At 55.4% G+C, this 22,266-nt stretch overlaps 1 protein-coding gene across 18 annotated transcripts; it reads right to left on the minus strand.

Annotated features, from left to right (window-relative positions):
• Nucleotides 1-5,694: 5,694 nt before the first annotated feature.
• On the minus strand, nucleotides 5,695-22,089 carry LOC121025090 (zinc finger protein 92 homolog). 18 transcript variants are annotated; one of them, XR_005787930.1, is made up of 8 exons: nucleotides 19,010-20,353; nucleotides 18,063-18,790; nucleotides 16,870-17,030; nucleotides 12,198-16,498; nucleotides 7,858-8,091; nucleotides 7,564-7,631; nucleotides 7,090-7,121; nucleotides 5,695-7,010 (listed from the first exon to the last, which is right to left on the minus strand). XR_005787930.1 is itself a non-coding variant. In XM_040467495.1 (4 exons), exons 2-4 carry the CDS (start codon nucleotides 18,390-18,392, stop codon nucleotides 17,217-17,219), a joined length of 225 nt encoding a protein of 74 aa, XP_040323429.1. In that variant the 5' UTR covers nucleotides 18,393-18,790; nucleotides 19,010-20,353; the 3' UTR covers nucleotides 17,083-17,216. The 18 variants fall into 18 exon arrangements, 1 of the variants encoding a protein (XP_040323429.1); XR_005787933.1 differs by having other exon boundaries at nucleotides 5,696-7,010; nucleotides 7,964-8,091; XR_005787931.1 differs by having other exon boundaries at nucleotides 5,695-7,121; nucleotides 7,964-8,091.
• Between the last annotated feature and the right edge of the window lie 177 nt (nucleotides 22,090-22,266).

Consider the following 22,266-nt stretch of genomic DNA (forward strand, 5'->3'; position numbering starts at 1 on the left):
AAGGCAGGGGCGGGGGCAAGGCAGGGGCGGGACGTCCGGGAGACAGGGAGAGCAGGTGAGAAGGGGTGGGGTGGGTGGGGCGGCCACACCCGCGTGACTCCCTTGAGTGAAGCCTTGAGCCCATTCAGGACACTCTAACTAGGTCACAGTGACTAGAGCCACTGCAACGTGGAAGGGAGAAGAACAGTGACGTCAGAACACAGGCAGTGGCCCCGTCGGGTCATTCCCATTGCCGGGGCCGGGGCGTCTGCACTGACCCTGAGGGCGATGAGGAGGCACAGACAGTTGTTGGCAGGAGAGGGGCAAAATCAGGTTTAAGTTTTCACAGTGCCTGTCGGGCTGCTTTGTGGAGGATGGACTAAAGCAGGCCTCAGACTGGGAGGTTGGCAACCGAGGGAGAGAGGAGCAGTGGGTTTGGGGCTCTATTGCAGGGAGCGCCACTGGCCCGGCCAAGGACAGAATGGCGGGGGTGGGGGAGGGTACATGGTAAGGGAAAGACCTGTAGGGGGCTAGTTGCGGAGTGTGGTCTGTGTGCCATTGAACTTCCCGAGGAAGGCTGGTTGGCTCCCTGCCCCCGCGGGCACCCACCTGGAAGGGTGCCCCGAGGCCGGGCCTGAGTGCGTCCTCAGTCCAAGAGCCTTCACCAGGCAGAAGCTGAGAGTAGGGGACGCCACCAGGCTCGAGGCAGCCAGGGACGCTCAGGTCCTCTGGTGCCCGAGCAGATCCACGTGTCCATTATCTAGCTGGCCAGGCTCCAGGCCACCGACTCGCAGAGGCGGTGATGCCACGAGGCTCCCTTCTCACTCGCTGGGCATGTCAGGAGGGGCTCGAGTCCAGGCCCGGGTGGGCAGGGTCTGTCACAGACCAGGTGACAGCCTGGTCAGTGGCCACTGCCGCTGCCCCAGAGTGGTCTCTGGGCCCAGATGCGTCTGTCTCAGCACTCTGGGCTCCCCTGACCTCTTGGTGGCCTGGCCTCAGGCACCCTTCTTAGGCCCATGCTTGGCGGGCCAGGCCGAACGTCACACAGTCAGGCTAGGGCTGCCGTGCTGCTGCTGGAAAGCAGCAATGTGCTCAGAAGGGGGTGACAGCAGCTTTCCCGGGAAGTAAATGTAAACCCATGAATGCATGTATCTGTGTACGTAGGTATATCTGTTTCTCTGTCTCTGTCTCTCTCTCTCTCTCTGTGTGTGTGTGTGTGTGTGTGTGTGTGTATACACACACACGTACATACATAAATAACTTCATTATAAGTTTTATCGATATGAAGAATGTGAACACACAATTTACAAATAAAATACTACACTCATGCAAAATATACAATAAAATGCACAATATGCTATTTATAAGTTCCATATGGCCAAAGTTTTGCAAAATCCCTCACAAATCTTGCAACATGCTTACCAAATCCCTTCATTGACTTTTGCTGAACTTTTGTATCTACACCCAACCCGTGATTGCAGCTGGTGAACGAGTGTGGTTCCCAGGTAAATGTCGGTTGCTATTTTCATTTATCTCAATGAGTAAGAGGAAGTGAAACAGAGACACGAGCACCAAAGCTGAATTGGATAATAGTTTCTGCTATTGGAGGAGTAGTTCCTCTTTTTTTTTTTTTTTGCTAGTCACAATGTACTGACTACAGGCTCGAGTTTACACAATCAACAAATAGTAATGGACCAAGCCCTGGTTTGTTGTGTATGCTGATTGCCATGGTGTGAATACGTTCACCAGGCCGATTCTAGGTTACCCACACGACGTCATCAAATGTGGGGCTGGGAAGAGATTCACCTTAACGTACTGTTAATGTACGTCCCTACCAAATGGATGTCAATGCATCCATAACAGTAGAGTGCAGCGAAATAAGACGTGATGGGGTTTTAGGTTCTCCTTTGTTTTTAATATAATGTGAGTGGGAGTTCATATAATTTCATTTCTAATAATGGTGGTGTTTCCCAATCAGCTCCCCAAATTCCCGGACGTTTAGCGTTTATTAGAATGGCTAAAATATAAACCTGCCCATCCCAAGTGCTGACGAGGATGTGGCAGAACCGGTGGCAATGTAAGATGATACAAGCACTTTGGAAAACAGTTTGGCCGTGTCTTAAAATGTGAGACGTGCACCTCCCATAATGCCCCAGTGATTCCATTCCTAGGTATTTACTTACCCGACAGAGATGACCTTATGTGTCCACACAGAGACTTGCACGTGACGGTTCATGGCGGCTTTATTCACAGCAGTCCCAGACTGGAAAGAACCCAAGTGTCCCTCAGCAGCACATCCGTACCACGGCGCCCCGCTGAACAGTGACAGCGAGCGTGTGAGACACAGCAGGTTGTGGGGGGTGGGCACTCACAGTAATTACGCGGCTTGAAACGGGACAGACCCAGAGAAACAACACCACTACTCCAGCTCACTCTGGCCAGCCACCTGCCTGTCGTCAAGATGTGTCACTGGCTTCGAAGCCACATCAGTGTCTGCCAATAGGGATGTATCTGTGACCAGGAGCATTCCTGGGGGAAACAACGCAAGCCAATTGAAAACAGAATTATCCACGCAGAGGGATGAGAACCCAAACAACAAGGCCAGGAGCATTTTCAGGTTGTCTTTGTGCAGGAAACAAGGTGATGAGGGCAAAGTGTGAAGTGGGCCACCATGAGCCGAACCTCGAGCCTCGAGCAGAAAGCTGGACACAGGACACGGCCGGCCCTCCTGCCATCGTTTCTTCAGGGAAGCTACCCGCTGTTTGTGTTTTCTCTAAACGACGCTTGGCCTTGTATGGGATTCATACGGGGCACACGAGTGTGTGGAAAAGAAATTCATATTGCGGATCCCTGTCCCTGAGAGCAGTGTCGCATCGTGAGGACCCTGCTCTCTGCACCTCAGCTCCTGCGCATGCACCCTGCCACCACACGTTCCTCCCCGTTCACACCCACACACCGACTCACACGGGTGTGCAAACACACCCCTCAACATGCGCCCCCACATACTTAGATGCGCCCCATTCACACACGCGTGCTTATGATTCTACATGAGTGGATCTCATTAGATTCTGCTTACAAATATCACAAGCACGTCTTCGTTGTTTCAGGGTCTATAAAGTCAGTTTCTGCCAGGCGTTCAGGCGCGATGCCATAATTCTTCCTGTTTCTTCAGTGTTTGCAGCAATCTCTTTCTCATTAGCTGGGCTTTTCAAAGAAAAAAACCCCAGGATTTTGAGCATCCTCTCTGTCTCTCTCTCTCTCCCCCTCTGGTTTTCTGCTTTATTAGCTTCAACTTCTATCTTTATTAAATCCATCTGTCTATTTTCTTTGGGTTGACTTTTTCTTCTGTTTTTTTTCTAATTTCTTAAGGGGAAGACGCATATCTTTCTCATCTTCTATCTTGAATAACTAAGGCCAAAGACTAACTTTTCTGCCAGTGAGATCTTCTGTGTCTCTGTGGTTTGCTATATGAAACGTTCCTCTTTGCTTTGTGTTACAAGTGTTTCTCCTTTCGCTTTCATTTTTTCCCTGAGCTGATGCTTGCAGAGTAGAATTTAGCTTAATTTCTGAGTTGTCAAGACTTTGTGACCATCTCTTACTATGTATTTCTAATTGTATTGGATAGTGGTCTGAGGATGTGTTGCTTAAGGTTGTTGGGGGGCTGTGTGAGTTTCGTAGGGCAGCTGTAACAGCACCACACGGTGAGTGGTTCACACAAGAGAAACTCCTTGGCTCACGAGGAGTCTGAGGTCCGGGCGTGGGCCGGGTTGGCTCCTTCCGGCGACTCCGAGGGAGAGTCCGCTCCGGGCCTCTCCTCCGGTTTCTGGCTCTTCCCGGCCATCTGCGGTGCTGCTCGGCCTGTGGAAGCATCGCCCGGATCTCGGCCTTGATCTTCACGTGACCTTCTCCCTCTGTGCGTGTCTCTGTGTCCAAACTACCCCTTTTCGTGAGGACCCAGTCCTACGGGATTGGGGCCCGTGCTAACGACGGCACAGTAACTTGATCATCTCTGTGCAGACCCCGTCTCCAAATAAGGTCCCCTCCACAGGTATTGGCGGTTACGACCCCGACATGTCGTTTTCGTGGAGGGGACATCACTCAACCCATAACAGGGGCCTAGTGTATAAATAACTTTGAAAACACGTTGCACAGACTGTGACAACGTGTGTCTCCTTAAGACATGTGCACTTTTCTATATTCCTCCAGAATCTCGTTCGACAATTGTGCTGACTCCTTTCTGTTTTGACTTGTTTTGGACTATGACATCGATCCCGTTCTAGGCCATTATATGAAAATATGCTGTTATGATGGCATGCTATTGACATCTGCCTGCCTGCCTTGCAGTTTCTATGCGTGTAGTTGTTGTGTGTTCGTGCTTATGGCTCGAGGACCGTATCCGTCAGGATTCTCCTGAGAAACGGAACCAGCGGGATATAAGTACAAGAAACTGGCTCACACGATTTTGGAGGCCGGAGACGCAGGAAAGAGCCATGGAGGCTGATCTGCTTTCCTCGGGGTCTACTGATTTCGGTGTCCATCCATCCGAAACAATCCCTTCACGGTGACGTTTACAGTCACGTTTGTCCAAAAAGTGGGTACCCTAGCCTAGCCAAGGTGACCCAGAGAACGAAGCAGCTCAATGCCTGTTCTCCGGGCTTTGTTCCCTGGGCCTTCTGTCACTCACTGAGACGGCACTGCCCAGTTCGATGGCCCGCCACTGCTTCCCGAGGCCTCTGAAAGGGCAGACCTACGCCGGCCGACTCCATCTTGTTTTGTGTCCTTCACCTTGACCACGCCTCCTCCCCTTGAGTAACCTCCCGCTCACCCTTTCAAACTTCCCGATCAAAACACGCCCAGCGACCTGCGTAACAGGACTCCGACCCTTCCCCAGCCAATCGGCCGAGTCCACGGGCCTTCCCCAGCCAATCGGCTGAGGCCACAGCCATTACCTCACCAACTGCCCCTAGGCCCCAATAAAACCTTTGTGCTTTTGAAACTCGCTCTCTCTCCCCGGTATCTCACCGCTGCCTCGGTGCAGGTAGGGAATTGAGCTCGAGCTAGCTCGAATAAAGGCTCTTTGCTTTTGCATCGGACTCGGCTCCCTGGCGGTCTTTGGGGATCACGAATTCTGGGCATAACAGCCTCTAGGACAGTTTCCGAGTTTTTGCTCCCCTTCCCCTGCCCGGTGGGTGCCTTCGGCTGGGAGTGGGGCTCGCAGGCTGCAGTGCACCTGGCTGAGGCCACTTCCCCAGCCTCCGGCTTCGAGAGTTGCCTGGGGAGCTGGCCCACCTATATCCGCTTCCGCTGTGGCCGCTCCCTTTTGTTTGGAGGCTTCTGAGATGTTCCCGCTCTCCGGGGAGCCCAGCAACGTTCACCAGGCACCGCCTGCTTCCCGGGTCTGGGCTGGAGCAGCCGAGGGGCCTTGGTGTCCTCAGCGAGGTTTTTACTCACGTGTTACCTTGCTTCCTTTCGGAGCCTGCTCGTTATTTTTTGTCTCCTACCTGCCACCCCGGGCTTGTCTCTTTTAATTTAAAATGGAAAAAAAAGTTGTTTTCATTAATTTTTTAATGTTTATTATTTTTGAGAGACAGAGCACGAGTGGGGGAGGGGTAGAGAGCGAGAGGGACACAGAATGGGAAGCAGGCTCCAGGCTCCGAGCTGTCAGCACAGAGCCCTACACGGGGCTCGAACTCACGGACTGTGAGATCATGACCTGAGCCGAAGTCGGATGCGTAACCGACTGAGCCACCCAGCTGCCCCTAAAATGAAATTTTATTTTTCATCCCAGCTTTATTGGGGTATAATTAGTGTACAAAACCATGCACACTTCTCAAGATCGCCGTCCTAGCTGGCGGCCAGTTCACCTGGTAGTCAGGGGGGCCTTCTGTGCCCTCGCATTCCCTTTATCCTAAGGACAAAGACAGCCTTCTCAGTGCAGCCGGCGCTAGGGGCCTACTCTCCTCGGGGTTTGCATTTCAAAGGGGCCCTTAAGAAGAACCTTCCTGGGCCGAAAGGCTGGCCAGAGGCTTATTTAGGGTTCTCACCCAGGTGCTCTGAGGAAGGGACAAGAGAAAGGTCTCCCGACGGGGAAATCTCATGCCACATTTGCATTTGACTGGCCTTTCCAGCGGCGCAGGCTGAGCGAGGCGGCGCCCCGGGCGCAGCCCCAAGGTGTAGACCGCAGGCCCGGAGTGCCAGGGTCAGCTTGCCCGCACACTTGGCGCGTGGCCTCTCAAATGCCTAGGTGGGTTGTCCCCTCCCCAGCAAGCTCCCCTACTGGCTCCCTGCCTCTTCTCACCTCCACCAACCTGGCCAAACTAGGAGTCTGGGGAAGCGCTTGTTTGGCTGCCCTGGGCCTGACACATGGGCCGGGAAGAGAAGGCAGGAAGCGCGGGGCCGCTGGCGCAGGATGACGGGTGTGATGGCGGCAGGGAAGGGCTGGTGGCCCACCCGGCAGGAGGGCAGGAGGAGGCCGGCTGGTACGGGGCTGGGCGCAGACTTTCCGGCCACTTCAGAAAACGTTGACGGCTAGAAACCTATTCTCAGACCCCGACAACTGGGGTACATGGAGCACCGTCCTTGCCCTCCGGTGCCTGAGAGGTTGAGAACCTGGAGAGCCTGCTCACCGACAAAGAGCAACGAGGCATTGACCTCTTCCCCCCCCCCCCCCCCCGCCATGTGCCTACTCTGGTCTGGGCCCCAGGATGGCGGTGAGAAAGGACCCGGCGTGGGCTGTGCAGGGGCAGGGCCTGGGTGCCGGGTCCTGCCCCTCTGCTCCCTGTTCCCCAAGTCTGTGACCAGCTGGGGTCACCTAACAGGTTGGCCTCAGCTTCATCTGTAAATGGCGACAGCGCAGCGTGGCCGGAAGGTGATTACGTGTTGAGCACGTACTCTTCGCGCGGCCTCCGTCATCCTTTCTTCCGGCTCCTTGAGCTCCAGCCACACGGAACAACACGACACGCGCGTTCCCATCTGTGGCGGGTCGAATGGGGGCCATGCGCAAGGTCCGTCCGCGTCCTAATCCCTGGACCCTGTGAATATGACCTTATTTGGTCTTTGCAGATACAGTTACATCTGAGATGATCTTGAGATGTGATCAGCCAGACTTACCTGCCCAGGTCCTAAATCCAATGGCAAGTGCCCTCATAAGAGACAGAAGGGGAGGGACACAGACACAGAGAAGGCCAGATGACATCGGAGGCAAGGATTAGAATGATGTAGCCACAAGCCAAGGAATGCAGGGGACCGGCAGCAGGTGGAAGAGGTGAGGACTGTGAGAGACTAAATATCTATTGTTTTAAGCCACCCGATTTGTGGTACTGGTTACAGCAGCCCCAGGAGGCCAACGCACTGCCCCAGGACCTTTGCACTGCCTGTGCCCTCCGCCCGGACTGCTTTTCCAGACACCCCCCTCAACCAGGTCCCTGCTTCAATGTCCACTCTCCCGAGCCGCCATTTCCACCACCTCTCACTGTCTCTCCCCTGCTCCCGGCCGTATTCCAGCCCACCCCCACCCTGCACACAGCAGCCCGGTCCCTGGAGAGAAGGCCAGCTCCACAGGGGCAGGGATGTTCTCTTGCTCACCGTGGCCTCAGTGTCGATCTGTTGACTGAAAGTACGCAGGCTCTCTTCCCCTTTATCACAACCTGCGTCTGTGAAAGAACCTCAGTTTCGCAGGAAGAAAAGTGAGGTGCACGGCCCGCCACACGACCGGTGGTTAGTGACGGAGGGAACTGCAAGCAGCCATCCCCAAGGGGGGCAGAGTTGGGAAACCGAGGCGGCCAGCCGGGTGCCCTCTAGTTTCGAGAACAGAGTCGGCCACAGTGGCAAGAGCCGTGGGTCTGGTGTCCCGGGGTCTGGGGTCAGGATGGCACCCACCTCGGCAGCAGCCACGTGGGAGGGCGCTCAGGCAGGACCGGCAGAAAGGAAGGGGTCAGCAGGACTGCATACCCTCCAGAGGCTCTAGAGGAGGATCAGTCCTCACCTCTTCCAGCTGCCGGAGGCCCCAGAAATTCTTTGGCTTGTGGCCGTGTCACTCCAGTCTCTACCTCCATCCTTATGCGGCCATTTTCTCCGCGTGTCTGGGTCTTCAGTCATTCAGTGTGTCTGGCCCTATTTGTAAATAAGGTTGCATTCTGAGGTACTGGGGGCTAGGACCCCAACATACCTTTTGGGGGGACACGATCCACCTCATGGCATCACCCAGTATCCATTCCAGCCTTCTTCTCTGGGGAGAAGATCCCAGTTTTGTTCAGGGCATCAGTAGGCTCAGCCTCAAGTGACAGGTCATGACAATCCTGTATCCAGCTTTCCCCAGCCTCTCTTCCAGCTAAGGGGGGCGGGGGGCATGTGATCCGCTGTGACTGAGACTTAAGTGGAAGTCTGCTGGGAAAGTTTCTGGAAAAACTGTTGCTTTCTTGGTATAAGAGGACAGGTGTGGTTATCCTTGCCCTTTCCCCCTTCTGTCCTTGAATGTATATGTGATGGCTGGAGCTTCAGCAGCTGTTTTGTGATCACGAGTCAGCACACATTTGTTCCTATGACGCCTTTGCGTAGCCCAGCCCATATTTGATAACAGCCTCAGCTATAATATAAAACAGAACTGTGCATCCCACGTTCGTGGTTCTGAGAACCCATTGTTCCAAGATTAAAAAACAAAACAAAACAAAACAAAACACCTTTCTGGCAAAGACTTCTAACAGGAAAACAAAATCAAATTGAAACAAGGAAGTAAGAATCAAATTAATCTTTTGTCTTTTCTTTCAGTTAAAATATTCCTCGCTTAATATATAACTTACTTTCTCCCGTATTCTGGCTAGTTCAGTGGAAACAAGGTGAAAGGAGGTGGAGAGAGAATGAGTCAGGCAGGCAGAGAAGAGGTGGGGAGAGAAAGAGACAGGAGTAAAGAGAAAAGCAAGGTTGAGGAGGAGAGTAGAGGAGATCTCGGCTGTCTCCTCAGACTATGAGGGTGGGATAAAAAAATGAACAAATGCAGTGTATCGGGAAAGTGCCCCCAAGTCCAGGTGACCACTGTGTGTTAAATACAGATTTTCTGCTTGTTGAATACAATCCAGGACTGTAAATGTCCTTTCTCTTCCTTGCGATTTTCTTCATAACATTCTCTGTTCTCCAGCTTACTTTTTTGTAAGAATGCAGTATATAATACACGTAACATCCAAAATATATGTGTTCGTCGACTATCTATGTTATTGGTGAGGCTTCTGGTCAACAGTCAGCTATTAGAAGTTAAGGTCTGAGGAGTCAAAGTTACACATGGATTTTCAGCTGTGCAGGCGGCCAGCACCCCTAACTCCCATGCTATTCGAGGATCATCTGTAATAGAAAACCTGACTGTGGTGATTAAATCCAAGTTTAATTTTCTTATGTAAGGAATCTGGAGGGTAGCTTGCTCGTTTAGCAGCAGGGCATTGGTGAGGCCCAGTATCTAATTAGCTTAGCTTTGCCTCGTGATCACAAAATAGCTGCTGAAGCTCCAGCCATCACATATACATTCAAGGACAGAAGGGGGAAAGGGCAAGGATAACCACACCTGTCCTCTTATACCAAGAAAGCAACAGTTTTTCCAGAAACTTTCCCAGCAGACTTCCACTTAAGTCTCAGTCACAGCGGATCACATGCCCCCCGCCCCCCTTAGCTGGAAGAGAGGCTGGGGAAAGCTGGATACAGGATTGTCATGACCTGTCACTTGAGGCTGAGCCTACTGATGCCCTGAACAAAACTGGGATCTTCTCCCCAGAGAAGAAGGCTGGAATGGATACTGGGTGATGCCATGAGGTGGATCGTGTCCCCCCAAAAGGTATGTTGGGGTCCTAGCCCCAGTACCTCAGAATGCGACCTTATTTACAAATAGGGCCTTTGCAACAACGTGGGAATCAAGAAATGCTAACACGTGTGCAGGGCTTGGACACTGAAATCGCAAGCTGCTGTCGAGAGGAAGGAGGGAAGGCCCCTGAATGAGGAGCTATGTTAGGTTCACAGACTGAAGGCCTCAGGGTGTTCAGATGTCTGTCCTCCCCAGAAGGATGTATACATTCGATGCAATCCCAATCAAAATCCCATCAGGCTTCTCCCCCCCCTCCCCCACAGGAATGGACAAGGTATTCTAAAACTCATGCAGAAGTGAGACACACTTAAGATAGACAAAACAAGTCTGAAAAAGAACCATATCAGAGGATTCACATTACCCGATTTCAAGACTATTTATAAAGCGACAGTAACCAAAAAAAAAAAAAAAAAAAAAAAAAAAAGTAACATAAAAATAGACAAGCCAATTGATGGGGCACCACAATGAGTCCAGAAGTAGACTTTCACACAGCCAATTGATTTTCAAGCAAGATGTCCAGACAATTTGGGGCGCCTGGGTGGCTCAGTTGGTTGGGCGACCGACTTCGGCTCAGGTCATGATCTCACAGTTTGTGAGTTCGAGCCCCGCGCCGGGCTCTGTGCTGACAGCTCGGAGCCTGGATCCTGCTTTGGATTCTGTGTCTCCCCCCTCTCTCTGCCCCTCCCCTGCTCACGCTCTGTGTCTCTCTGTCTCTCAATAATAAAGAAATGTTAAAAAAAATAAAAATAAATAAAAAAATATAAAAGATGTCAAGGCCACTCAATTGGGGAAAAGATCATCTTTACAACAGACAGTGCTGGAGAAACTGGATCTCCGTATAGAAACAATAAATAAATTGTGAATTCACCTGACACTACACGCAAAAATTACCTCAAAATGGATCATAGTCCTAAATGTAGGAGCAAAAACCCTACAACTTCTAGAAGAAAACAGGATCAAATTGTACGGAGTTGAGTTTTGTAGAGACTTCTTAACTGTGCAAACTATAAAATTTAAAAAATCCAGACATTGGGCTTCGTCAAATAAACCAACTTCTGCTCTTCAAAAAAAATAAACAAACAAAAACAAAAACAAAAACAAAACCAAAACAAACCCTCACTGTTATGAAAATAGAAAGGCAAAGCCCCAGTCTGGAAGAAAATATTTGTAGACCATACCTGACAAAGGACTTGTATCTAGAACTCTTACAACTAAATGATAAGACAAACAAATCAATTAAAAATGGGCAAAAGATTTGAACAGACCGTTTACCAAAGAAGATATATGAGTGGCTCAGAAGGACAGGAAAAGACGCTCAACATCATTAGCCAAGAGGGAAGTAAAAATCAAAACTACAATTAAATACCATTTCATTGCCCCGGCCCCCCCCCCGCCCAGGATGGCTGGAATGAAGAGGACAGATAAGCGTTAAGGATGACGTGTCATAACCAGAACCCGCAGACGCTGCTGGTAGGGATGTAAAACGGGGCAGGTGTTTAGGAAAACTTAGTCTGGCGGCTTGTCAGCAAGTTACACGTAGAGTTACCATAAGACCTACCCCCACTGCTAGCCGTACGCTCAGGACAAATGAAGACATATCCACACACACACACACACACACACACACACACAAACTGCACTCAAGTGCTCATAGCAGCTTTATTTGTCATGGCCCCGGGCTGGAAACAACCCAAATGTCCACCAGCAAGCATTCAACAGGTCTTGTGGCCCACGCAGGATGATACCTCTACATGAGGCGGTCAAAGAAAGATGAATCGGTGACCTGCAAATCCTGGGGGGGGGGGGGGGATCCCTGTGTTGTGAAGTCATAGACACATCAGTAGGAGCATGAGAGGGGATGAGCTAGTGAGCCCACAACAAGTGGCAATTCCTGAGAACGTCATTTGAGGTGCTCACGTCGAAGAGTCCCGGGTCAACACCTAATGAACATCAGAAGCATCTGGCTGACTGTCGTGTGTATACTTGGTGGCCAGCCTTCAGAGTCACGCGCTCTAGAGGTTATGATATACACTAACGTCCCCTCCTCAATGTTAGAATAATTCTTTGATGTTAAAAAAAAATCGCTCCTCATCAGGAAGCAGGTGGAGATGGAAGTTCTTCGTCTGGCATCCGAGGCTTTCTGCACTCTGCTTCTCATGACCATCTGCCCCCCCAACAGTCCTACCAAAATCCCTCTGCTTTTTGGGGGTTCCTGACCACACCATGTGCCCCTTCTTCTTCCCCCTACCCTGCCTGAAATCCCTCCACCTCTCCTTCCCGTTTCAAGAACCCCCCTGCTGCTCGCTGTGGCCGTGGCTTCAAGACACACTTGTCTCTGCCGCCTGACAAGACATACACGTAGTAGCATCCCCACCTGAAAGCCTGCTGTGCTCCTCCGGCTGAGGGAAGGAGTGAAGGTCCTGGCCCGTCCTGAGACGTTCACGGAGAATCAGCCGTGCCGTAGGCATCCCGCTGCGCCCCTGCTGCCGTAACACCAGCAGAACCAACCTCGGGAGCGAGAGCAAAGCAAACACGTAGAAGCTAAGGATGTTTGGCGACAATGGCAACACAATCCTGAGAGCCCCCTTCCCAGGCCTGTTTTTCCCTCCCTTGGGGGGCAAGTCTGGGATTATAGCCACACAGTCACAGGGAACACAGCCTTCCCTCTTTGTTTGGAGCACCTGCCAGCTTCGCAAAGCAGAGCTAGTCTCGCGAGCTACAATTCGAGCAAGGTTGTAGACACGGCCCGTTTTGCGGAGATCTATGTTCCCGGGCCTACGTAAAGCCCCAGACAAGGATGCTGCCGTCAGTCAGGTGACAACTGCAGGACCGCCCTTGCAACTCAAACACGGCCGCACGCAGGCAGGCGCAGCTGGGGCAACCATAATCGAGGACGGACGGGATCTGGTGGCTCAATGACCATCAGAGATAAAGGACAGAGGAAAGGGCCGAGGACCTCAAACATGGCTGGGGGAAGACGGAGATGGAGAGGTTGCAGGGCCTATAGTACAGACAGGTGTCCACCCTGGAGTCCCCCCACAGCGGGAGGCCACGAAGCAAACCACGGAAGGGTGAAGGTGGAGCCACCTTCTATACAGGCCCGCACGGGGCTGGACGGGGCACCCACCCGAGTGAGTGTGCGTGCCGCCATGTTGCCTGAAGAAGCAACAGGGAGGAAGACACAGCTGGGTCTCTCGGGGGACGGATGCGCCACTCTGCCCTTCCTGATCTGAGTCACGGTGTCCCACCGGCCGGGGGTGGCAGCTCTTGATGCCCATGTGTCTCGCCCTCCAGGGTTTCTGCCTTCCCTTCACGCCAACGTAGTGTCTTGGCTTTCCCCCACGATTCCACACTTAGAGTTTTTCCTGGGACCTTTAGCCCAACTGCCATCTGGTTACTTTACAGCACGAGAGGGCTCCTTTAAGGCCAGCACTCTTAGACCCTCATTTGTTCGCGCCCGAAGTAAATGAATGCGGTCGAGGCAATTCACCAGTTACGTGGAGGCACCGCCACAGCATTTAAACGGCTCTTGGAAAGTCTGCACAGTTTCACAGGGCGAGTGGTCTCAACGGCAGACACACTGTGCGCTGGCACCGTGTCTTACGGGGCCGTCCCTGAAGCACACCAGTCGAGAAGCGCGACGGGGCCGACGTCCAGGGAAGTTCTTGGGGAAGGGACTGTAAAGCCGGCAGGATGTCCTCCAGTAGCGTGAGCTTTTGCGTCCAGTTGTGTGGGAGCCCAATTTCAGAGCACATTAGAAAGAAAACCACAAAATCAAGGTGGCTCATCCAGTAGAACCCATGGGATGACATTCCACGGGGGCTATGACTCTTCTTTAGTGAAGCCGGTTACTGACTGGCCTGCAGAGCTGAGACGGCTCACTTACTACAGTGATGGAAACAGACATCAGAGCCCCGGGATCTGATCTCTTTCTAGTTCCCACCACCACGTGGCAGTTGTCATCCCAATGCCTCCTGCCACTGTCTCTTGTTCTGCACTGGGATTGGCTTCCTGAATCCACCCACCCCAGCCCTGGCAAAGATCGCGCCTCATAAAAACACGTGCTTCCACACGTCCTGTCCGTGGACTCCAAAGACAGTGGCCTTAATACTTCATGTTTCTGAGGTGCCGACAAAGATGAATGTGACACAAAGAGCAGAAGGCAATCGAAGGACAAGGGGACACAGACCCTGTGAAAGGGGCTCTGAGATAAAAGCAAGTTGCAAGAACTCTAGAACTTCCTGTAAGTCGTGTCTAAAAATCATTCTAATATAGCTATATAAAACTTCTATGTCAATGTGTTTCTATCTATCTGTATCTCTTGCTCCTGGAGTCGTCCTAGTGACTGGAGCTCCAAGAAGCATGCTCGGAAGAAATCCTGTATTTCCAGATCTTCCCCACACTGTCCTGAGGGTGCTTTGAGCCTCTCACTGTGTGGCAGGGAAGGCGCACAGGATCCTCAGAGGCCCACAGGGGGTGCTCAGCATACCTACCAGTTGCCCGCCAGAGGTCCCGGCAGTGGAGGGGGCTGGAAGGAGGAGGCAAGCCAACCAGGACGCTGGGCTGAGAGCACCCAGGGGCCGAACTCCTGAACCCGGCTCTGGGGACGGTGAGGACAGAACAGGGCAGAGCCTGCCAGCAGCCGCCACCCCCTGGCCAGCAGGAGGCTGCAGGAAAGTGCCATTTGAAGGGGCCGCCCTGTTTCCGTGGGGCTCAGGGGGAGGAGGGAGAAGAGGGGCCAGGCTCACCACCGCACCCATCGCACCCATCGGGTGTCTCTTTCTCCTGCCTGAGGTCTCACAGGGTTGGCGGGATTCTTATTTCAGGAGCGATTCACCAACACCCTTCCTTATATGGCCGAAATCTCTAGCTTACGTTACTCCTGAATACAAAAATGCTGAAAGCAAGTGAACGTGCAGTATTGTAAGAAATATCATACGAAAGGTCTGGTGAGAGAGCCATCACTGGGCATGCTGTGTGCAAATTCGTAGCCCGTCTCGTTTTGTTCCTGATCGGCACCAGCCACAAGAGGTGGCCACTTGAGGGAGAGCAGCTAAGTGTGAAGCTTTAGGCACTGAGGGTGGGGAGGAGGGGCAGAGAGGCCAGGCTGGTCTGTGCTGCTGGGGTGTGGGAGGCAGACGGCAGTAAGTAGGGTGAGCCCGGGGCACCAGGCGGGAGGAGACGGATAGCAGCAGGACAGCTCGTGCGGGGTCTTGCCCGGAGCCCGCTCCTGCGAGGGACCAGAGTGTCCCCTGACTCCCCTGCCCCGCCCCAGGGCTCCGAGAAGATGGGCCCCGGGGGCTGCTTCTCAAAGGAGAAGGCTGCGCCTCTCTGGCACGGGGACAGAGGGCCCGGAAAAAGAGCCGGCCACCAGTCAGCATGATGGCAGAGTGTCCCGTTTCCTCCCATGGAGCTGCGGGCTTAGAGAGGAGACATCGCTTCCCGCAGCCTGACACCTGGGCGTGAGCTGTCCACGAATGTGTTCGCCCAAGGCCGTTTTCGGACAGTTTCTTGATGCATTTGAGGTGATGTCACGGGCTGGCCACAGTCTAGTTGTAGAATTCCGTCAGGCTCCCCCCCCCCCCCCGCTTGATGAGCTCTGAAAGGATTAAAGTGCTTTTAGTGCTTTTACCTGGAAACACCAAGAAGTCTTGGAGCGAAGCGGATGGTCCCACGACACGAGACAGACCGCTCGTCCCTCACCGGAGGCGGCTGTGCCCACGACAGGGCCCCGCTGGAGCGCAGCGCTGACCCGCGTGGGGTAGGGGCATCTGTGCAGTTCCAGCACAGAACATGGATCTGTTCTGAGGTCTCCGTGCTTCAGTCGTGTCCTCAGCGATCAAAGGCAGGGGAGCGGGAGGCCCCAGGCTTTAAAGCGGGCCCTCTCCCAGGCGAACAGGCTGTACTGCCGGTGGCCGCGCATTCGCGGGTGTCCCCGGACTTTCTGGCCCTCGCACCCAAACAGGCCGGCGCCTTTCCCCCGTCGCTCTTCTCCGAGGGCTTCCCACCCCCGCGGCTGCCGCGGGGGCCGCCGCGCCACACTGCCCCCTCACAGGCTAGGCCACGCTGGCCGCCCGGGGCGCGCCGGGGCTCCGGGAGGGACGGACGAGCGGCTCCGGAACACCCTCCCGCAGTGCGGACACCCGCAGGGCCGCCCCTCGCCGCAAGTCGCCCGGCGCTTGAAGAGGGGGGAGCGCCTCCGAAGGCCTTCCCGCACTCGCCGCACGCGAACGGCTTCTCCCCGCTGTGGACGCGCTGGCGGTGAATGAGCTGGGACGCTCCCTTGAAGGCCTTGAGACACTAGCCGCACGTGTAGGGCTCGTGGCCGCTGTGGGTGCACCGGTGCTTGAGTAGGTTGGGGCCGCGACTGAAGGATTTCCCACACCGCGGACACAGGTGCCGCTTGTCGGCGCCCGGCGCACCCCGCGGCCTGAGACCCTAATCCCGCCTCACGCCGTCCTGTCTTCTCCGCCTCATCGCTCTTCCCTCACCGGAGGAGCCGCCTTGACCTCTCTCCCCGGGCTGGTCATCCCTGCCGGAACCCTGTGCGATTAGCGGTCTCCCCTGTTGGCCGGGCCACCTGGCTCTCGTTACCGGCCCGAGGGTCAGTCCTCGGGAGCTCTTGGGGGCAATGCTTCTGCTTTGAAGTCAACGTCCTGTTCTCTATCCCGTCACCTACAGAGACAGCGAACACCAAACAGTGTCACCCTCTCCCCGGAGCTCTGTTTAGGGTCTGTTGTTCTCACCCTCACACCAAAGCCGAGAAGGAATGAATGGGGGAGACGAGGACGCGGGGGAAGAGGCAACATGACCGTCAGCGGACAGGAGGGCAAGAGGGGAAGTGGTGGGACCGAGCTGCAAGTACTGGAACTGATGTGACGCAGCAGGAGGCGCTCCCTCCATCTGGCGCCTCAACAGGGACTCCTCAGGAGAGTAAAGTCTGGCACAAAAGGGGAACTTCCCACCCGAGGTGGCCGCACTGCCCTGCTCGGGTGGCCACTCTTGCCGAAAGGCTCAGGTGAGCCGGCTGCGCGGCCCTCACTCACCCGTCCGCACCCCCGCAGCAGCCCGTGTCCCGTGGATGTCTGCCGCCTGGGGCTCGTCCCCTTGCTCCAGCCAGGAGACCAGGTGAGGCTTGGAGGCTAAAAGTCCTGTCCGTGGAAATGAAGCAGATCAGTCACTCCTGAACTCAGCCCAGCGTCAGCATCTCCAAGAACAGAGAGCAAAGAACTCTCTAGAGATTGCCCCTGGGAAGGTCCCGATAAAGGGCAGAGTCCCTTTAAGGAAGCAAAGGACTTTGGATGCATGGGGGCCAGGCGGGCACGGGGAGCCCCAAGTAGGTGGTGATTGGGGCCAGCCGGATAACGGTGTTATTCCTTGGCCTGCAGGGAGGTCAGGAGCCTGCTGGGACATGTGGCATCGACTGACGATTCCGGAACTGCGCTGTGAAGCCTGCATCTGCCCAGTGAGGGTCAGAAAGAACCAAGGGGAAGAAAGTAGCCTCCCTGCGTGTGGTTCGATTATAGAGTTTAAATCTGGAGAGAAGGGGCGCCTGGGTGGCGCAGTCGGTTAAGCGTCCGACTTCAGCCAGGTCACGATCTCGCAGTCCGTGAGTTCGAGCCCCGCGTCAGGCTCTGGGCTGATAGCTCAGAGCCTGGAGCCTGTTTCCGATTCTGTGTCTCCCTCTCTCTCTGCCCCTCCCCCGTTCATGCTCTGTCTCTCTCTGTCCCAAAAATAAATAAACGTTGAAAAAAAAAATTAAAAAAAAAAATCTGGAGAGAAGAAATGGAGGAAACCGGCCCCCTGCAGCCCCGCAGGCAGTGGGGTCTCACTGAGTCGCAGTGAGTTGCAGTGAGTCGCAGTGGGCGGGGGGGGGGGGCACCCCAGCTCCTTTCTGGATTGATTCAGGCTGCAAAATCAAACGCTCTTCTTCTCCTGGGCCTCTTCGCCTGGCTTGGCTCAAGGAACAGAAACTGCTAAACTCTGTACAGTGCAGCCTTGATAAAAATAAATGAAGTCTCAAAGAGCGCACATACACATTCAAGGATAACGTGCGTCCACCTTTTGGGTAGAAGAGGTCTAGTCAACCCACGACCTTCTATGCAAAAGTACTATGATGGGGGCCCGTACGGTTACCACTTTCGGGTCAATGCACGTATTCTCGGGCTTACAGTAACCAACAAGCGATTCCGTTCAGAGATCCAGTAGCGGCGACTGGACGTGGGTGTGAGGTCCTTACCCAGTGACACGAAATGGCGGTAGTTCTCCAGCAACACTCTCTTGTAGAGGATCCTTTGGCTGAGGTCCAGAAGCTTCCATCCTGTCTTGATGAAGTACACGGGCACGTCTTCAAACGATACCGGCACCTAAAGTGAGAAATTCCCAGGGCTGCAGGCAACCAAACATGGGGTGGGGGTGGGGGTGGGGGTGGGGACTCAGAGAACTCAGCAGCTAAGGGGAGACTCGGGGTCGCCAGAGCTGTGAGGCTGGGGCATGATGAGGGGGCGGACGGAGACGGTCAGGGAGCCCCGCTCACCTTGGGTCCGGCCTTCAAGAGAATGGCTGCCATCGCGGGGGTACAAACAAGCTAAGGGGACTGGCAAAAGCCAAGTGCGAGATGAGGCCCGCCCTAGTCCAGCACCACCTCGTCCAGGTTAGGTCCCAGTCACAGCTGCTGGCGGGCAAGACTCGAACACATCTTTCTTGGGGGACACAGTCCAACCCATAACACTTTCCCAGACCGAGCTGCCGCCCTCTCCCCTCACCTGGGCGGTGGGCCGCCAGACAGGGGGTCCTGCCCACCTCCGGCGAGCCTTGGCTTCCTCTTTCTCATTCCTTTCTTCCCATGGGGGCAGGACCCCTGCACCCCGACTTTCCAGCCATCCCCGGAAGCTCCACTGCTGACGCCTTTTCCTCTCAGGTCAGGGTCCTTACAGAAAAACTCCCAACACACACATACGACTCCACCTGTAAACAACCTCACTGTCAGGGAACAGAGGAAGACCAGGCTAGCGAAACGCACTATGGAGGGAGCCACAATAGCTAGGGGAGGGGTGCTCTCTGAAGGAGTCACGTTCAGGCTGAGAGCCGAAGGCTGCGGGTGAGCTGAGACGGGGGCCGGGGTGGGGGTGCAAAAGGGGAGAGACCACGTGTGCGCCTTGGGGACAGGAGGCAGCGGGGGCTCACACCAAGGGCAGGAAGAGTCTGTCAGGGACAGAGCAGGCAGTGTCTGATTCCTCCGCATCGGCTCTCAGTGCCAGGAAACGGCGGGGCCAAAGAAAGTTTGCTCCGAGGATGTGCTCCGCACCCAGCTGGAGGCCAGAATGTGCAATTCCCCGGTGGGGAAGCGGAAGAGCCAGGCAGTGGCTGGTGGGGAGCGGGCCCAGGATGCTTTTGCTGCGTGGGTGACCCCAGCTTATTCATGCTACAGGAGAGAGGATGGGGGGACGGGGTCCCGGAGCATTTAAATTGCCGCAAGGTCCCTTATCGCCAGTGACGAGCTGTCACCCAACACTAGCCCAGAAGAAATAAACTCATGTGTCTGATGAAGACATTTACATTAATCAGACGGAAAGAATCCCTTAAGGCGGAGTGGACGCGAAAACCGCCGGGTGACAGGCCTAGGAGGCGTGGATAGCCGCACGATGTCAAGAGGTCTTCCCCTGCTTACCGCTGGTCCCGAGACAGAAAGCTAAGCGAACGGCTGCTGGACACAGGTCGGACACGCCTCCTGTGACGATGCCACCCCAGGGAGGGCACAAGGCTCTTGCCAAAGCTGGGCCCAATTCTAGTGCAGCCTTGTGCCCCCACACCCGTTTTATAAAGGATACTGGGGACAGAGGGACCACTTAAAGACACTAGCTACAAGGGAGCAACCGGCCCAATCTAGAAGGTGGGCTGTTCCCGGTCTCCTGCGTGTCTCGGCGCCAGGGGGAAAAGACGAGGCGGGGGAGAGAGGCTGCTTCAGATGAAAGGATAACCAGACGGCCAACGGTCAAGTGTAACGAAGTCCTTGATGAGATGCTGGCGTGAAGGAAAGAGGAGTCAAAGGCAGTGGGGGCCTGGAGGGTGACTGTGCAGCGGCTCTCAGACGACAGCAGGAGCCCGCGCCGGGCGTGGGTTGGATGGATAACGGCCCTGGGTCATGGGAGGAAATGTCCTTCCTTCTTGAAGCACGTAGGGAGAAAATGGTATGCACGCTTCCTGTAAACTATTTCAACAAAAACAAAGGAAAGGGAAAAGGAGAGAGAGAAAGAGAGAGCGAGAGAGCGAGAAAAGCAGGGAGCGAAGGATAGAAGGGCAAAGGGAGGGAGAAACCGAGAAAGAGAGAAACAAGCAAACAAGGCAAGCTGGAGGCCGCCGCTAGCCCCGGGGGGTGGGCACCTGCGCTGCCTTAGACTGTCCTCTCGATTTCGTCTGTTTGCTTGCCGGTGTTCAAAATGAAAAGGGAGGGGCACCCGGGTGGCTCAGTCGGTTAAGCCTCCGACTTGGGCTCAGGTCATGATCTCACGGTTCGGTTCGTGAGTTCGAGCCCCGCCTCGGGCTCTGGGCTCTGTGCTGACAGCTCGGAGCCAGGAGCCTGCTTGGGATTCTGTGCCTCCCTCTCTCTGTGTCCGTCCCCTGCTTGCGCTCTGTGGCTCTCTGTCCCTCTCAAAAATAGAGAAAGATTTAAACAAAATTAAAGAAAAAAAAAAAAACAAAAAAAAAGAGGCCGCCAGTGGGCTTCCGTGCTGGTGCCTACAGAAGACCAGGAGATGGGGCTATTTCCCCAGGAAAAGAACACAGAAAACAAACCCCAGGAAAGGCAGGAGGCGACCCCACACAGGAACTGGGATCGGGATCAAGAACTGGGGCTTCTTCATCTGTGAGGAGGAGTGGCGCCGGGCCTCTTGCAGTCAGGCTTCTTCCTTCCTGGCGGACTTCCTCTGAGGCCTGGCACTTCCAGACCCCGGCTGCCTCCTCCTGGCTCCGGCAGCCTTCCCTGGGGACCTCAGCGCTTGCAGCCCGCTGGGTGGGTCGGCCCCAGGGCCCTGGGCCTAGGGAGGCCGCAGGTCACCCCAGGGCCTTCCACGCGGCTCCACCCAACAGAGCCCTCTAAGGATCATTTAAGGATCAGCCTTGCAACTGGGGTCTCCCTTGTCCTGGGCGGTGGGGGGCGGGGGAGGGGCAGAGGCTGAACTGATGGTAAACAGGGCCACCTCCTAATGGGGTTCTGTCCTTGCCTGCTCACAGCCCTCCCCGGGGTGCCCATCTGACTCAGAGTAGACCCATGTGGCCCCTCCTGGCCTCGCCCTGCCCCCCTCCCACCTGCTTACTCCCTCTGCTCCTGCCACACCGTCCTCTGCGCATTCCCTTCCACACACCAGTCCACTCATACCTCGGGCCCTTTGCACTGGTTGTTCCCTCCGCCCGGTACACGCTCTCATCTCCTTCAAGGTTTTCTGAAATACCCTCATCTGCTCAGACTTGCGACCCAACCCCTCACCTCCTTCCCTCTGCTCTAGTTTCCCCAGGGCACTTACCATCGATGAACACACTCTAGCATCCTTCATTTAAGATGTTTGCTGTCCTGTCGTGTGCGCCCTGCCACCAGGCCTGGACCCGCGTGGGGCGAGTTTTGCCATTTTCTTCCCTGCCCAGCTCGCTCCCTCCCTCTCTTGATCTTGCGGGCCCTCCATCCCACCCCTGGCTTCCTCTTCCTACACCTTCTTCTGGGGAGCTCCTCACCACCAACGGTCTCACCAAAGGGGGGCACCACCGCCCTCCGCCCCCTTGATAGCTAGCGGCCAGGACACGTCTGGGACCCTTACCGCCTGTGCCTGCTGAGTTCGCCAGGTGCCCCTGAGCAGGAGTAGCCGCCACCTCGAATTGCCGGCCTGCCCAGCGCACCCACACACACGGGCGCAAAATCCAAACTTACCCGCCGGGGGGCTCCCTTGCCAGCTCCAGGATCAGGGGCGAATCGCAGTCAATGAGCATAGGCTGCTTTCCAGGGGCCCTCTCCCTCGCCCCATGGCCACCTGCCTGCCGAGACGCCCCCGCGCCCCCCCCCCCCCCCGCCTCCGCAGGGTCCCGCTCTGGGCCGCCACAACCCTGCCAGGCCGGCATACTGGGGCTCCGCGGGCCGCTGCCGGGCTGTCGGTCCTAACCCCCCCCCCCCCCCCCCCCCCCGCCCCCGGCAGGCCCAAGGGCAAGGCTGCCTCCTCCGAGAAGCCCTCGGGGACAGCGGCCCCAGGAGATGGCGGGATTCCCCGGCCGGTCTCGACCTGGTCCCTGGGCGCCGCTCTCAGGAGGCGCGTTCTGCGAGGCTGTCCGTCCTCCTCTGTCTAGAGCCAGGAGCAGGGCCGGGAGGCGGGCGGGGAGCGGGCGGGGCCGGGGCGGCGGCGGCGGCGGCGGCGGCGGCGGCGGCAGCGGCGTGGGAACCAGGCTCGGCGGGTGGGGGG

Source organism: Herpailurus yagouaroundi, unplaced genomic scaffold (genome assembly GCF_014898765.1).
Source record: "Herpailurus yagouaroundi ecotype Mexico unplaced genomic scaffold, PumYag 67493, whole genome shotgun sequence".
In the NCBI taxonomy this organism is placed as follows: domain Eukaryota; kingdom Metazoa; phylum Chordata; class Mammalia; order Carnivora; family Felidae; genus Herpailurus; species Herpailurus yagouaroundi.